Below are 14,433 nucleotides of genomic sequence, written 5' to 3'. Positions count from 1 at the left end.
AAGCATAATTATGTCTGTGTCCACAGTTCTGTTGATATGCAGGTGTGATCCACCCTCTCAGAACCCCAACTCAAAAAAAAATTGCAATCTAGTTTCCGATGCACCTTGTAAACAAAGGCTCTGTTCCCCAAAACAATAACATTAAGGGAAAGACAGTTGGGGACAATCCATTAGATTTTTGACATGTTGTCCTGTCATTGATGAAGTATTAATAAGCAGTCCAACCCCCTGCCATAAACATACTGAAACAAACATTAGTTCTATTTTTACCTCTAAGTAAAACAAACTCATTGCCATGCATATCCTGAGTTGGTATGATGTTTCAGCTTTGTAAAGAACTGATTTAAGTAAATCCGGCCCACACAACCCATAAAAATTATTCTGACCCATTACTACACCAGGCTCTCTTGTTCTATGGACTGCCTTCTTTGGGTGAATGATTTCTATTTTATAGTCCATTGTCATAATCTTGGCCCTAGTTCAATTCCAAGTTAAGAAAATACTTGAAGTGCTGTCATTTCTAGCTGCACACAAACACTCTAGGAATTTGATGCCTTCCAGAATAACCTGCACCCATTATGCAAGTGCCATCAAAGACACTTTTTCAGCACAGAACAAAAGAGAGATTGGATTCTCTGTAGCTTGAATTGCTTAAATAGAGTTCTCAGCAGTGGGATTGTTAATGGCTTTTGTGCAAACAAGGGAGACAGAATCATGCATTTTTATTAGTCGCCCAAGAAGCCTTGGTTTCAGGTTGTTCTTAGCATGCAAACAGGAAGGCTCATCTTTAAGAACCTCCGAGTGTCTTGCCTGATTGGGAAGTTAGTCATTTAATGTTTTGACAACTAACACAATATAAAGTTAAAATAAAAACTAACAAATTACCCTTAGAGGTAACAGGATACATCGCTTTAAAAATGAACAGCCCAAGGATGTGTGGCTTCTTTCTTTGTTCTACACAATCCTCCTTTGCTGGGAGTCTGGTGTTTGCAAATATCTGCATTGGATTCTAATGACACTCTTTGGTCTTGATTCTCTACTTGGTTCAGAAACATTGTTTTAGAACTTAGCATCTTTTGTGTTCTGCCGATGAGCCCTCCTTCCACAGTGGCCTCTGCATCAGCGAATATTGCTCTGCTGTGAGCACTGCCTTCCTCACATCTCACTGCCAGAAGGGACTGTGAGGGAAATGTGAGTTGGGAAATGTCCTTACAGGCCTCCTGCTCTGGGGATTGTTTACCCCTTCTTGTTTTAGAAGTGGCCTCAGCCACAGTCCCAGACATCCCTCGAGGCAATTTTTCCATTTATTTTGTCCATTTAAGGGGAACATATTGAGAGCTTTGCTACTGAGAGATTAAAATAAATATGTTGGGAGGAATGGTCTTAAAGCTCCTGGGCAAACCAGTGCCTACTCTCTTGGGTTCATGAGCGTCCCTACCATACAGGCTGTAAGACTGCCCAGTCTAGTGTTTAGAAAAATGCCACAGTCTAGAAAAAATGCTAAGACACCCAGAAAAGTGTTTCTTGTATACATTGAAAACTAAAAAGCAAAATAAACTTTCCTTTAATGACTTTTCAAAAGTACATTGACCCATGAAAACAGATCCACGCATCTAAGGAAATGATTTCAAGACAACAGTGGTTGTGTTGGTTTGTTTGTTGGGTTGGTTTGCTTTTGAAATTCTGAAAAAGATACTTAACAATGAAACAATGAATTGTCCTTGTAGGAACGGATGGATAGTTATAACAAACAAACAAAAACTTCCTTTGCGTACTGAGTTTGGACCCCAGGTTCTCATGTACGTTAGGCGTGGAAACTAAATTTCTCAAAATGAAAGTTTAGGCTGTGCGTGTGAGTCACTGGGTAGAACACATGCTTGATTTGAATGAGGTTACTTATAGTCTATAGCAAAGACAGAAATAACACCAGGAAGAAAGGAAGGAAGGTAGGCCTCTGTTTTCGACCATTAGTGATCACCATTAAATGAAAATAGAACTTTATTACCATAAGAATGATTGAACCCAAAGTTGAATGGAATTGTAAATAATGCTCTCTTTCTTAAGCTTTGGCTTAAGGAAGATTAATGATAAAGTGGTGTTAATTTATAGGTTAGGTTCTCAACCTGTGGGTCAGGACCCCTTTGGGGGGGTCGAGTGACCATTTCACTGGAGTTGCCTAAGATCATCAGAAAACACAGATATTTACATTACCTTTGATGATTGGAGGTCACCCCATCACAAGGAACTGTACTAAAGGGTCACAGCGTTAGGAAGATTGAGAGCCACTGTTATGGGTTCCCTAAAACCAGAAACACTTACCCAGCATTTTGTTCTGTGTGACAGTGAGCAGACTCTTACCACCCTTTTGTTTTTCTCCTTACAGGAAAACTGAAGACTTTAATAACACACCGTTCAAGGTGAAAATGAATACAGGTATACCATCTCTGGTAGTTTCTAACTCTTTAGCTTTGCTCTTTAGAAGTCACCTTGGTCCTATGTTAGCATAGCAGCGCTGTATTGATCATAAAAGTTTTGCAGAGTCTCTGAGCTTATAGAGAATTCCATTCCCTTATCACTGCATCCCAAAATTATAGCCTGAAGGAGAATTGTTTTGTTTCCTGCTATAGTTGATCTTTTCTTATATTTTCTTCTTCTGAGTGTGTGTGCGTGTGCGTGTGCGTGTGTGTGTGTGTGTGTGTGTGTGTGTGTGTGTGTGTGTGAGAGAGAGAGAGAGAGAGAGAGAGAGAGAGAGAGAGAGAGAGAGATTTCACGTATGGGTACACGTGTCTGTGGATGGGTGTGTGTAGGGGAGACCAAAGGTTACATTTCAGTATCATTCCTTGTATTGTAAGCCACCATAGTTTTTAAGCAGGGCCTCTCATTTTGACCTGGACCTCTGCAATTAGACTAGGCTAGCTGTCCCATGAGTCCCAGGTATCCCCCTGTCTCCACAACTCCTGTGCTGAAATTATAACCACATTTCATGGTGCCCAGCTTTTTAAATGTAGATTCTGAGGGTCAAATGGGGGTTTTCACTCTTAGAAGGAAAGGCTTTACCAACTAAACCATGATCTCAGGCCTTTATGCTTATACTTTTTAATTAATTCTTAAAGTTGCTAGAAATTACATTTATACATTTGAAATCTCTTGCTTAAAATATCTCAGGCTCAGAAGTGAGTTGCTCTGGTGAACAATATTTAAACTTTTCCTATTTACGAACTATATTGACAAAGTGAGCAGATAGGAATTCCAAAGCCTCACACGAAATGAGCTCAATTAATTCTTCATCATCATGCTTTGCATAAAACTGTAAGCATGTTATTTTTAGACTTGTATACAATATCCCTAAATATTTTAACACAAATGTCTCTGAATCCTGTTATAGAGATTTTAATTGCAAAATAGTTTACAAATCACTGATAAACACATGAAAAACATCATTTTGTTCCCATAGTAGGCGCATTTGGCTTCTAATTGCACCTTCACCCTTATTGCCCCAAAAGTGTGATATACATTAATTAAAGAAAATAACTCTCTCAGTGAAATCCTACGAGTGTGTGTATCATGGCTGATGGCTGGAAAGTTGTTTCAGCCAGCTGCCCCATAACAGAGCATAAAGGAACTCCAGGACATTCTTTCTCAACAAGTTCCTTGTATCAGTGTCTAGAAGAAGGATTAACAACGAGCTAGTAAGAGCCAGGATTTAATCCCTAGATCAAGTGTGAAGACTTGTGCCAGGTTCACCTCCCCTGGCATCTGCCTAGCTGAAACCTGCTCAAACTGGCCTCAGGGAACATTGTGGCATCAGGCTCCTGAGGGTGGAGCCCACATGTAGATAGGTGTTTGGAGCAATGGCCAAGGGTGTTGAAGAGAGAATGAGTGACCTTCACGGAGAACCAAGTAGAGGCAACTGGAAGTGGTTTTCTTTTCTTCAGTGTCCTCTGCCTAATGATGGTGCTTATTCCATTTTGTCTGCACAATGTGAAATGGGCTGTGAGGAGCCTGCTTGCTTGAGTGTAGAGTCACTCCTGTACACTGTCCCCGTGAAGAAGTGAGGTTTACTCACTGTTTGGAGGGATCTCCTTTAATGACTTAAGTTCCCCATAGCTTCCCAAACTAGGATTTTCCTACTTGTCATACCCTATTATGGTAGGTAGGCATATATACTGAACACACCTCGCTTGTATACAATATATTCAACAGTTCGTCTTCCTATTCCTATGATGGTGTCCTAACAACAACAACAACAACAACAACAAAAAACATATTTTCCAGTCACTAAGGTCTAAAAATTCTTTTATATCTAATCTTTGCTCTTAGTCAAATACACAACAAACTATCTATGGAAAATGAGTTCCTAACAAAATTAAGGAACAATTGATCCCCATGTAACTAATAAATAAAATTGGCTCACCTTATCTATCTATCTATCTATCTATCTATCTATCCATTATTAATGATATATACTATTTTTAAAAACTCAATAGGCCAGGTCTGGTACAGTAGGTCAGTTGAGTAGAGTGCTTGCTGCTCAGTTATGGGCACCTGAGTTTAAACCCCAAATACCCAGATAAGAAGCTGTGCATGGAAACAAGCACCATCCACAGTGCCAGTCTTAGGAGGCAGAGAGAGGAGACTCCTGGCGTTCCTGGACAGGCTAGCCAATCCTAGTCAGAGGACTCCAAACACAATGGAAGACCCTGTCTTTAAAAAAAATGATGGAAGGAGAAATGGGGATACCCTTACCATTGGCCTCTGGCCTCCAGAAGCATGCACAGAGTTGCATGCACCTAGATGAACAGTTCCTCTGTGTGTGTGTGTGTGTGTGTGTGTGTGTGTGTGTGTGTGTGTGTGTCACAAGCAGCAGCAGCAACAACAACAAAACATATTTTCCAGTCACTAAGGTCTAAAAATTCTTTTATATCTAATCTTTGCTCTTAATCAAATGCACAACAAACTATCCAAGGAGAACAAATTTCATTTTGAGATGTTTAAACTATGTCCTATCTCCACTCAGAAATTGTGAGTCGTTAATTTCTAATGCATAAGAATTCACAATCAAAATGGGGAAAGATAATTCAGTAATTCATAGATTAGACTCTAGTTTACCCGTGTAAGTGGTTTCTAGCAGTGCAAATAGCAATCAGATATCTTAAAGCTCCATGAAAGGATGCTCAACCAAGCAGTAGTTCCTGGATGACCAGGAAGGGAAGGCCAGCACCAGGCTGCTTCAGGATAAGCTAACTGTTAGAGACAGCATCCTCATCTTGAGTCCTCAAGGACCTCTTCAAAGGATAACATAAAATATCAAAATATAAGTAAATACAGAATATTAATTTCTAGTGGCTCGTCTATTCTACCAATTTCAAGAAAGCTTAGCATTTGAAACTAAGCTCTTTAATAAGTATGAGCAGAAAGTCTCCACTTACTTAGCCTGAAGATTCCCACACTTCTTTGTCTCACAGTGACAATGTCTGAGTATTTTTTTTCATGCTGCTTCTAAACCCAAAAGAAGCATCCAATAATTCTATTTATTAAGCAGTTTGGTGCAAACAATATAATAAGTATTTATGTCCTGACAATTTAAAAGTCACTTGACAAAATAGCACACGTGAACTGAAAAAAAATAGTAATTTACTTTCAGTGGAACCACAATTACTTAATAGTGGTATGTGTGTGCCTGTCATGCCCTAGGATGTCTCAGACCGTGAAATGAAATTATACATAACTACTCTGGTTCACTGACAGGACTTTCCAAGTGACTTTCAGAGGGCGCTTGCTTTTTCACATTGTAACCACCCTCCTAGCTCTTAGAGATACAAAGTGATCAAAATAAATATAACATAGCCTTCAATATGGAAACCCTCAACTACTTCAGTCTAAGCTTTCCTTCCGTGCCCTGCTGTTTTTCTCAAAGGTTTAAGATACTCTCCAACAGCCTTGTGGATTCATGGAGCACCACAGCCCAGTTTAAACATGCCAAGCTTACGCCACGTCTCTGGCTCTCCTCACTCTGAGATGTAGTGTTTTTACCTCTGTTCATTTCCAGACACTAAGAGTTAAAAGAACCAGGAAATAAAATCCTTCTAAAAGTGATGCCACTTTTCACTTTTGACATCCTTAACCAAGCATCCCTTAGAGCAGCCAGGAGTGACTAGATCCTATGTTGTGTCCAGTAGCAATATGTCCATTTCCCAGACACCTTGTCTCTCATAGGATTTCAGCAAATGGAAAATAGCTGTGTTCTGTGGAAGGTATTTTCAGTGTTAATTTTCTACCATCCGTGTCTTTCTCTTTTGGGTCCTAGCTACAGTATTTCTGTTCATTAGCTTATTTTCATTTTGTGTTTTAACTCAGGTTTCCTGTTTGATGGTTTCTGCACTAAATATTATAATTTTAAGTTAGATTTCCTATTAGAAGAGCTACACCAATTTTGTGTTCTATTGACCTCATGCCTTATGGCTTTAACAGTAATTAACTCATTCATAATTCCAACTATGTTTACTAATCTGAACTCTCTCGGGTTTAATTCGGTGAGTATTTTGTGAAGAAAAGAATAAGAAAAACATGTGACACATCCAATAATTATACTCTTACAATTACATTCTCATATTGTTGGTCACATTATGCTTCTGTGTGTGTTCCAAAGAGAAAATTGAGGTTCCTTTGATTTGATGAGGAGGAGAAGGGCGGAAAACTATTGCACAAGCTATATTACCAAGGAATGTGGGAGCAGGAGCAAGTCTATTCAGAAATAGAACGCTAACCTTTCAGTCTAGGAGTCTTGTCTTCCAAATTTGGACTTCTCAACTTCTCACAGCATAGAAAATGGCTGATGCCTTTGCACACATTTCACTTCACATTTTGATTTCCTTAGCATACATATAGATTATGTCATGCCTACTATTCAAAATTATAAGGGCAATGCATTTATTTTCCAAAAAAAAAAAATGCTTATCTCAATGCTTGCCTATTCAGGGCTGCCCTTGATTTTAATTAGAATAACCACTTCAGAACTGTAGGAAGGCATGAAATTGCATAATGTTATGTGTTTCTTTATGAAGTATATGTCAACTGAAAAATATTACTTCAAGAATTATTCAGTCGAGATAACTCACCCCTGATTTCCTTTAGGAACCACCCTGATTGTCTTTGACAAACATAAGTAAAATAGAGTAAATTTAAATTATTTATATGAATGCATATTACAACACGGCACTGTAGGCTAAAATACAAATAATCCCTAACTCCAAAAGCTAGCTGTGTTGTTTCTAGACTTAGTGTACATTTTAAAAATATGGTGTAAACAAAATTGAGCTCTGTCTCTGGGATTTCATTAAAAACAAACGTTGAGCATTCATATAAAACCTTCTGTTGCATTTGAGAGGATTGCCATCTCTCTCTGAGCAGACCCCTGGTGGCTCACTTTTGTCTCATTTGTCCTTGTTAGTTTGGGGACGGGAGTGAAAATCGCAGGTGTATTCTGTGACTACTAATGCTCAACTGTTCATCTTTCTCACGAATGACTGACACATCTCACTTAAAATGCATGACATTCGCATGTGCTTTCTCTGTTGCCTTGGCCTCTGCTATATCATGTTTTTGCTTCCAGATAGCGGTGGGTGTGCTCGCAAACGTGCCGCCATGTCTGTCACGTTAACATCTGTGAAGAGAGTTCAAAGTTCTCCAAACCTATTGGCTGCAGGTATAACGTCACTAACTCACAGTGTCACACTTGAATGGCTTCACCTCACCTCTCTCTTTCCAGAATCATCTTGTTGGACTGTGTCCAGAGATTTTAAATGCCTTTCAAGTCCCCCACTCAGTCTTATTTTTTTCTAATCCCAACAATAGCTTCTACTCTTTCTGGTTATGTTCTAAAAATAAAAAGCCAAAGGAAACCGATACCTTCTTAAAAACAAACACTTATAAATATAAGTAAAAGCACCAGTTACTTGCAAAAAATATATTAATTGTAAGTGTTAACTATTTAAGTTTTTGTTATCTCATGAAGTAAAGTAACAGGATACTTTATTAAGATATCATCCATTTCTTTGAGAATTAATTTGGTTCTTCCCCAAAGGTTGCAAACAGAAAACAGACTTTCTTGCATCTATCTAATACATACTTTAGAACATACCAGAATCTTGATTAATTTAGAGAGCCATGACCCCACAGATAAAAATGTCCTTCAGAAAGCAATTGAGGATGTGAGACTCCAGCATCCACCAAGGTAGCTCTCTTTTTTTTCACTCAACATCTGCAATGACCTCCACCTGAGACACAGGCTAAACCTGGAGACTCCGCAGCTGTGGAAGTTCAACTGGAGCCCAGCCTGTCCCTAGACCCTTCATGAGGTAACCCAGGCCTCTTGGTAACTGGTTACTTAATTGGATGACATGGTTAAAGTTGAAGATTAATTAACTATAAAACAGAGGGAGGAAAGTGCTGGGGCTTCTAAACAAGTTCAGTTGTCCCTCCATGTTTCTGTAAACACGTGTTTGGTAGTCAGCTGGCACTGAGGATGTCCTACCAGCCTTTTTAAAGAAAAAACAAACAAACAAGAAGCCTTTTAAGGGTAACTTCCACATTCTTCCCCAACTCACACATGGATGTAAATGTCAGGAGCCTCATATTGTCCTCTACAAAGCAAATAACCGGAAAGCGCTGCAATGTATGCACTCTGATCTTATTTGGATTTACAAACCACTCTGAGTATGTTTGTTCATGTATATATAAGTACGAGAAGGCATTGTAGAGGCATAGACTTCTCTAGATGCATTAGGTGTATGAGAATGAGGAGAAGTAAAGTAAATAAAAGGAAGGCACATCACATAATTGGAATGCCTGAACTGTGAGTTTCCTTAACATTTCAACTGAGATCTCAGTTGTGATCACCGATGCACAGAGACTTACTGTGTGTATTTGATAGGGTTCTATTGCTGTGAAGAGACACCATGACCACAGCAACTCTTTTAAAGAAAAACGTTTCATTGGAGCTGGCTTACAGTTTCAGAGGTTCGGTCCATCATCATTATGACAGGAAGCATGGTGGCAAGCAGGTAGAGATGGAGCTGAGAGTTCTGCATCTTAATCTGAAGGCAACAAAAGGAGACTGTGTACCACACTCAGCATAGCTTGAGCATCTGAGACCTCAAAGCCCGCCCCCACAGTGACAAACTTCCTCCAACAAGACCACACTTCCTAATAGTGCTGCTGCTCCCCATGGATCAATCATTTGAACACATGGAGTATGTGGGGGAATATTCCTATTCAAGCCACCATACCATGTTAACAATTCCTACCCATTATCATCTATAAAAATAACCTGCGAAAGAGAACACTGGGTTAAGCTAGAGATTGCACTTGAGAGATTCAAACTGTTCTGCAAGCAATTCCATACCATTCAAGTGGTCGGGAAAGGCTAAGTGTTTTACAGTCAATAGAGAAAAATGATCGAAGCCAGTCCTGATGGCATGATCTATGGTATGGCCCCAGCTACTTAGAGTTAAGGCTGCCGGGACCATCTAGCAAGTTTAAGGCAAGTCTGGCACACCGTCTCAAAATTTAAAATAATAAAATCAGAGTTAAGGAAGGGATGTAGCTCGGTGGTGAAACTTACCTCGCATGACTTGTGGTTCAATTCCTTGTACCCTAATGAAAGGGAAAGAAGAAGGAAACTTAAATAAACGTCAGCAGTGTGAGCGATTAGCACCTCTTACCTATCCTATGTCACTAGGAATAAGACTTTTAGCAGTGCCCTGAATCTCTGATTTAACTTTAAAAGGATATTTCTCTTGCACATGTGGACACACAAAGCCTTTAAGGAAATTTTAATTCCATTTTAAATAAAAGAATCAAGATCCTTTATGTCCAGGATCATCGTGTAGCAGTATTCACAAGGACTCACGAGGCAGGAATTTATGTTTCGACGTTGTTAGAGAATCAATCACTCACCAAAATGTACACTAAAACCATCAGCTGGAGCTTTATTAAGTGTGGTCTCATCTTGATGTTTCATCTGTGCCTGCCCCATACACAATTGTCAGTATCCCATGGGTGAGGCTAGGTGCAGTGTTCTCTGTTTCCCCTTCCCCAGGTTCTACAACCCTATAACGTGGTCTCTATTGTGAGGAAAGCGAGCTGGCCATCGAGTACTATCAAGGAGGGGATATGTATTCCAAGAGTTTTTCCATGAAAGACCATACACCCTTCCTCCCCGACCTCATCTGCATCACTGGCACCTCCATAGACGTGACTTCTGTCGCTTCACCCCAGCACACGTTATCAAACCAAGAGTAATCTAAACTCCCTACTCTCAAGACGTGTAACCATTATTGATGCCGTCCCCCCACTCATTGCCCTTCTCAGATCCCCAGATTTGCTCTTTGTTCACAGTGTGTAACACCCCAGTGGTCAGTTAATCTCTTTTCTTAAGTGCCCCAAAAGCAGAATCCTACAGATGCCTTCCCACACTGCATTGTTTTTCTCTCTAGAGGAGTCACTGTCTTTCGACTGAATAAAATGGAGAATTCCAGGCCCCCTTAAACTCTAGGTATAGAACCCAGTGAATATGTCATGAATAATTCTACCAAGTTATTTTTACTGGATTATTACATTACCCTCATTTTTATTCCAATTTATGATAACATACAATGAATGGGAAAGGAAAGGACTCTCACAATCCTTTCCAAGATCAGTGCTTTATGGCTCCAATAGACCAAACAGTGTAAACTGACTCCCTCAGATGGCCATTAGGAGGTGCTGAGACAACTGATAACCGGATGTGGTTAAACAAACTGGTTTTGTACCAAAAGCAATCTATTTACGATGATTCATTTCCCCCAGCTTATGAGGTAAAAGGTAAGAGTGTCTAGCTTTCCTGTTTGAACAAAGACTTTGAAAGGATAATTAGAAAATTAAGTTCTAGGGAACAATATGAAAATATCATCTTGGATAGATCTGCCTCTGTGAAAGTGAAAAACAAAAACAAACAAACAAAAAAGCCAAGTTATTGAAACATTAGTCACTGTCTAATACAGCACTTAAAAATAGTTAGAGATGAGCCTTGGCCAGCCACAGACCTGGTGGCTTACTTTAATGTTCTGAAAAGTTCCCATTGTTTGCAAACCAGATTCTTTTTAGTCCTTTAATTCTGTGTTCAGTAGTCATATATCCATTTGGGGCCAGGATAAGCTTAAAATTACACGGTTGTGATATTACAGTGTGTGAAAATTAGCATTTGCTATAGGTTCTAGTTATTGATTGATGCCCTCAGATGTAGATAGTTAAGAAATGGTCAGCATATTGAAAATAAAACAGTGCACAGACCTCTCATGACTAAACTTAAGGTGCCCCGTTTCAGGACTGAGATAATGTTGACAAAAACCGTGCATGTGGCCAAGGATGTTTATAGGACGTTCGGTTTGCTTCACACTCGAGTTAAAGTCAATATTGTTTTTCTTTCAGGGCGTGAGTCTCACTCTCCAGACTCAGGTACAGAAAAAATATTGTGAACAACTACTGTACTTTATTTCAAGGCCATTTTTCTTTTTACATATCCACAGCCATATCATTGAACTTATGTTAAATTTAAATTCCGTACACTGTTATGCACAACAAATTATAATTCCATCAAGACCATTTCAGTTTTAGAAAAACAAATCCATTTTCTAACACACCAAAAAAAAAAAAAAAGAAAGAAAAGAAAAGAAAAAAGAAAACCAAATTCAAGTGAACGTAGATATTTCTGTGTTCGATTTGTTTTCCCTTAATGAAAGCTTGGAGATCTTACAATGGTCGAAATCCAGAGACACTGAACGGAGATGCCACATATTCCTCTCTTGCAGCAAAAGGTTTTAGAAGCGTTCGACCAAACCTGCAAGACAAAAAGTCACCAACCCAGGTAATAACAGCTCAGTGCCTGCTGTGTATCTATTTCCTAGCCCTCTGCTTGCTTGTCCTCCTGGAAATCGTATTCCTGGTGTCCTGGCTTTAAAACGCTTCTGCCCTCTCTAGTTGCTTTTGCCTGTCACGGTAACATGAACATGGGGCTTGAGTTTTAAGCTCAAAACAGGTAGGTTTTTGTGACTGTTGATGTTGTTTCTGTCTTGATTCTCTGGTAAAACTTATAAAAGTAGGCCAGCTTCTACTGTAGTGTTTTAGATAAAACTCTAGAAGCTGTTTGTTTGGATTTCAGAGTTGAGAGTCAGTGATACATCATGTGTTGCATGAATATGTGTCAGACAAACAATGAGATTTTGAGATGTTAGGAAAACCATACAGGCAGAACACTAAAAACCATGTGTCTAAATGACCTCCGGGTATAAAAACATGACAAGATAACATATACCCACGGTTAGCGTAATTCCTAAAATTTTGGGTGGGAGCAATGTCTTCGTAATGTATTCTAAAATTACAGGACTGACAGCGGCCATTCTGTCTGCTGCTCAGGGCACAGTATGTATGTATGGATTTCTTCAGGGCAGCTTTGACAATGTGTCTCTCCTGACTAACTTGGACTTTCTTTATGTTTTTTCCTTCTATATCATTTCTCTTTCTGAACACTTTTGGCCATCTAGGCACCCCTTCCGCCAGTCAGGAAGGGGAGCTTTGACAGTCAGTCCCTGATAACCAATCAGTCAAAGGGTGACATTTTAGACTCATTAGGAACTAACAAACTCACTCCATCATGTACAGAGGACTTTACTAACCTTAAACCTCTCCAAGGAACTACACGTTCTAGTGAGGATTCTAACCAGACATTAATGTATTCTGAGGAATCCAGCACGACTGTGTCATACACACAGAAAATCACTAGACCACTACCGGCATCCCCCAGGGCCAGCCCTGCACACTTTGGAGACATCAACACTCCATTTCTACAACAAGACTACACACAAGATTCTCAAACTCGAAGAATTTCTACCTTGAAGCTAACCCCTAACCAGGACCAAGGAAGTAGTTTTCCCCTTAACACACCACAGTTTCCACAACCCACTGGCAGTCCATCATTTCTGCCAAGGTCTTGCTCACCAAGCCCTAACCCAGACACACACACAGCGTCCCTTTCCATTCGGATAGCCCCCTGTTCAGAACACCATCTTGAGAGCCACAAACAGTTCCCTGAGCTTCCGCCAGAGCCTGCGAAGATGCCTCTTCAGCAGGATAGACAAACGCCTTCAGATGCCACCGCCTGTCAGTCTCCAGCGGTACACGTGCCTCTCTCTTCTTGAGTTTGAGCTTCTTGTCAAACCTAATGCTTTACTAGCTTCTAAGCAGGAGGGGAAAGGAGAAAGAAACTATTTCAAAACCTTACTGACTGAACTCAGTGATTTCTTTTTCTGTATCTATTTATTTGCACACAAACCTTTTCTACAAAAATTATGTTCTAAAAGTCTCTTCTTTCAGAGTTTTTTTTTCTTTTTTAATTATTGATAGATAAGTTAAGACACTGTAAACTACATCCATTCTTAAAGTACTTCCAGGTACCGAAGTCCTGTTTCTATGTTAGACATTTGGGACCCAGGTTAACCTTATTTAAATATATAATATATCTTAAGAAAAATCTTAATTATAATATGCTTTATCTTAACTTCAAACAGTACTTATTCCTTTGTAAACTGACACTTATCCTCACTAAAATTCAGTTGGTTGGTTAATTCAGAAAGCACACTAATCAAGTTTTATTACCTAGACTCATTATTTTCTACATACGTAAAATTCCACCATAACACCATTGTCGTCACAGTCACCATCTCTACTGAATGGAAAGTCATCCTCCCAGCTTCTCCACAAAGTGGAAAGGCATCGGCCACATAAGCTTGAAAGATGAACTGTAGAGTTTTCTCCAGCCTTCATTCATTGTTGGCTACCTGATGTAGCTTCCACGGGGCCCTCTCTGTGAGTCTGGAATAGAATTGACGAGACTCGACTAATCCATTCCTAGGACGTGGCAGGGGAAGAGACCTGTGGGAGCAGAGGAAAAACCAATAATTGGTAGCTCCGAGGTGGAGTGTGGGGTGAGAGGGTTTGGGGCTCAGGGGAAAGGTCCTCGTTGGAGACTTAGAAACAGATCAGCTTACAGATGCAGTTTGTAGCCAATAGTCAGTGAAAACAACACGGAGAACGGAGGGAACCCAAGAGTTGAGCTGTGCAAACCGTAACACTCAAAGGAAGAACCAGTCAAGGAGACTAGCACTGGTATCCGCAAAAGGAGAAGAAAATCCAGGGAAATGAGCAATACTAAAAGCCAAGCAAGGAAATCATGGGAGGAGAGGGAAAGTAACTTCAAATATTGTTAGTGGGGCAAGCAAGATGAAGGCAGAAAGCACACCTCAGGGTAGAAGTGAGAGCGGGCTTAGGACAGACAGGGAGGAGGCCAATTAGACTGCGGCTTCCTTCAAGGTGTTATTATGTGCCTCCCTGAACTTT

The 14,433-nt window shown here is 39.9% G+C and overlaps 1 protein-coding gene across 50 annotated transcripts in view; it reads left to right on the top strand.

The window, feature by feature from the left end:
* The window catches only part of Sorbs2 (sorbin and SH3 domain containing 2), a 313,506-nt gene that overhangs the window by 224,282 nt on the left and 74,791 nt on the right, over positions 1–14,433 (top strand). For 15 of the 50 annotated variants that reach the window (XM_039094137.2, XM_063275002.1, XM_063275023.1 and 12 more), the window contains 4 exons: positions 2,384–2,433; positions 7,613–7,705; positions 11,470–11,496; positions 11,781–11,905. In XM_039094137.2, the coding sequence (XP_038950065.1) occupies positions 2,424–2,433; positions 7,613–7,705; positions 11,470–11,496; positions 11,781–11,905 (255 nt within the window). In that variant the 5' untranslated portion in view covers positions 2,384–2,423. Of the gene's footprint in view, positions 1–2,383; positions 2,434–7,612; positions 7,706–11,469; positions 11,497–11,780; positions 11,906–12,581; positions 13,212–14,433 lie in introns of all 50 variants that reach the window. The other 35 variants (XM_063274997.1, XM_063275013.1, XM_063275012.1 and 32 more) reach the window with 5 other exon arrangements.

Source organism: Rattus norvegicus, chromosome 16, assembly GCF_036323735.1.
Source record: "Rattus norvegicus strain BN/NHsdMcwi chromosome 16, GRCr8, whole genome shotgun sequence".
Taxonomy (NCBI): domain Eukaryota; kingdom Metazoa; phylum Chordata; class Mammalia; order Rodentia; family Muridae; genus Rattus; species Rattus norvegicus.
This window is presented reverse-complemented; position numbering and strand designations above follow the sequence as displayed.